At 40.7% G+C, this 2,527-nt stretch overlaps 1 protein-coding gene across 1 annotated transcript; it reads left to right on the top strand.

The window, feature by feature from the left end:
- The first annotated feature begins 1,242 nt into the window (after nucleotides 1-1,242).
- On the top strand, nucleotides 1,243-2,067 carry LOC141126482 (olfactory receptor 52N5-like). The gene has a single exon (XM_073612423.1). The coding sequence runs from the start codon at nucleotides 1,243-1,245 to the stop codon at nucleotides 2,065-2,067; it is 825 nt and encodes a 274-aa protein (XP_073468524.1).
- Nucleotides 2,068-2,527: the final 460 nt, after the last annotated feature.

Below are 2,527 nucleotides of genomic sequence, written 5' to 3'. Positions count from 1 at the left end.
GGAATATAACAGGAACGGATCTAGCTGAACACTGTGAGCAGGACGCACTGCACTAAATGTAAATAGTCTAGAAGATAACAGGAACGGATCTAGCTAAACTGAATACAGTGTATATATATATATATATGCAACACCTGGGATGCATATATATACACAATACACTTTAAGTGCAGCTAACTGACTGACTGTCCTGCCTAATCTAGCTAACTCAAATGAAATGACACTGTCTCTCTCTCTCTCTAAGCACACCGGAACACACTGCACAGGGCCGCCGTGCAGGCGGCCTTATATAGTTTGGGGCATGTACTAAATCCCCTGAGCCATAATTGGCCAAAGCCTCCTTGGCTTTGGCCAATTATGGCTCTCTGTTAAGGCGGCGCTGTGATTGGCCAAGCATGCGGGTCATAGTGCATGCTTGGCCAATCATCAGCAAGCAATGCACTGCAATGCCGCAGTGAATTATGGGCCGTGACGCGCCACACGAATTTGGCGCGAACGGCCCATATCGTTCGCAATTCGGCGAACGATCGAACAGCCGATGTTCGAGTCGAACATGGGTTCGACTCGAACACGAAGCTCATCCCTAATCAGGACCTTTTTAAGGAAAAACTGGACTCTCCAGCACTAATCCTGATGACTCAATGCTATAGGGTCAGGGATAGAAAATGTAAACCAACTCATTTTGAATCCAGTTTGTGAACTTTAATTTAGTTTTCAAATGATTCTGTATTTCTTATTGGAAATGATGAGTTAAATAAACTTCTCTATCTCATTATTTTTTTTTCTCATTAATGAGGCAGAGAGCAGCTGTAACAGCTTATGATCCCATCGGATTCACATTTTTTCAGTTTCTGCAAAAGATCCCTCAAGTCCTACTCACTGTGCTCCTCCACAATGCAAATCCCAACCAGGAATACAGTCCTACAAGTACAGCTATATAAACTCAGCTAGGCAAGAATGCATCATTCGGCAGATCTACTTAAGAGAAAACAGATGCATTGAGATTGATCATGAAGGGACGATATAAATTACATCTTTTTTTTTTCTTGTCTATATGATAGCCAGCTCTTATTAGAAATTTCACTATCTGGCTTTTTGGCAGGCAATAAATATTAAGCCATGATTTCATCAGCACAAAACAACTCATCGATGATCACCAACTTTGTTCTTGTGGGACTTATTGAGATGGAATCATTTAGATACTTGTATGCTCTCCTTGCCTTTGCATTATATGTTATCACAATGTTGGTATGTTTCATGATTGTTTATGTAACCCAGGCAGAAGAAAGCTTGCACGAACCTATGTATTTTTTTATAGGTCACCTGGTTTTCAATGTCATGGTTGGAAGTTCGGCTTACCTGCCCAAACTATTTATTGATTTGTTGACTGGATGTTCAACCATCTCTCTCTCTGCATGTCTCTCCCAGGCCTTCTTCATTCAAAGTTATGGGTCTGTCGAAATTTTTGCCTTTACGGCTATAGCATACGATCGCTTTTTGGCTGTAGGACACCCTCTGAGATATCATTCTCTCATGACGAACCTGACGTGTGCAAAAGTGATAATTGCCATATGGATTTTTGTCTTAATGGGAATAGCAGTGAGTGTATTATTAACGGCAAGACTAACCTTTTGTGCTGTTAACATAAACAGTGTCTATTGTGAGAGCATGTCCCTTCAACGACTGGCTTGTGGTGATATAACGATTAACCTTATCTATGGAACAACTTGGACCTTGTTCTTTGTGATTGGCTGCATGCTTGTAGTAATTTACTCTTACATAAGGACGGTTCTCATTTGTCTTAAACTTTCTGGGGAAGCCTCTCAGAGAGCTATGTATACCCTGGTGACTCATGTAGTGGCCTTTTCCATTTTCATGGTTGGAACAATGTTTGTTGCATTTAGGTACAGGATAAACGGTGGTTCTCTGTCAACAGTTGCTCACATTATCATCTCTATAAGTGGAATGAGTTCCTCCATTGCTGTAAACCCTCTGATTTATGGGATAAGGACTGAAGCTCTCAAAGTCAAAATTGTGCAACATTTGCACACATTTTGGAGCAAATAAAAATAAGACATAGACAAGAGATTTACGATCAGTATTATTATAGTTAATCATCAGGTTGATCTCTCAAGTAGTAAAATAAGTATGACTGCTTTCATACTTTAATATTCATAGCCTTACAGGTCCTAAATGACTCCCTATGAACTGTAATTACTAGTTGCTTGTCCTGTACAGTAGATCCAGAGTCTGACTGGGTCATTTAGGCCTTGTTTAGACTTGCGGGTTGGAAGGTAGAAAAAATGTGCGGTTCAGAAGTGTTTTTGCCACCTGCCAACCGCCCCTTTAAAGAGCAAGCAGATCCAACATTTTATATCCTTGATATGTGCATGCTGTACCATGTACTTGTATATAAAAAAGTCTCCTGTTCTCTTTGTATTGCTTTCTTTGTGTGAAATCCCTGCTATTCCTGCCAGTCCTTCTGCTTTCCTATGACCGCACTAAGCAGGAGGACAGACCATGGTCA

This window comes from Aquarana catesbeiana, linkage group LG02, assembly GCF_042186555.1.
Source record: "Aquarana catesbeiana isolate 2022-GZ linkage group LG02, ASM4218655v1, whole genome shotgun sequence".
In the NCBI taxonomy this organism is placed as follows: domain Eukaryota; kingdom Metazoa; phylum Chordata; class Amphibia; order Anura; family Ranidae; genus Aquarana; species Aquarana catesbeiana.
Note: the sequence above shows the minus strand (reverse complement) of the source record. Positions and strands in the feature narration are given on the sequence as shown.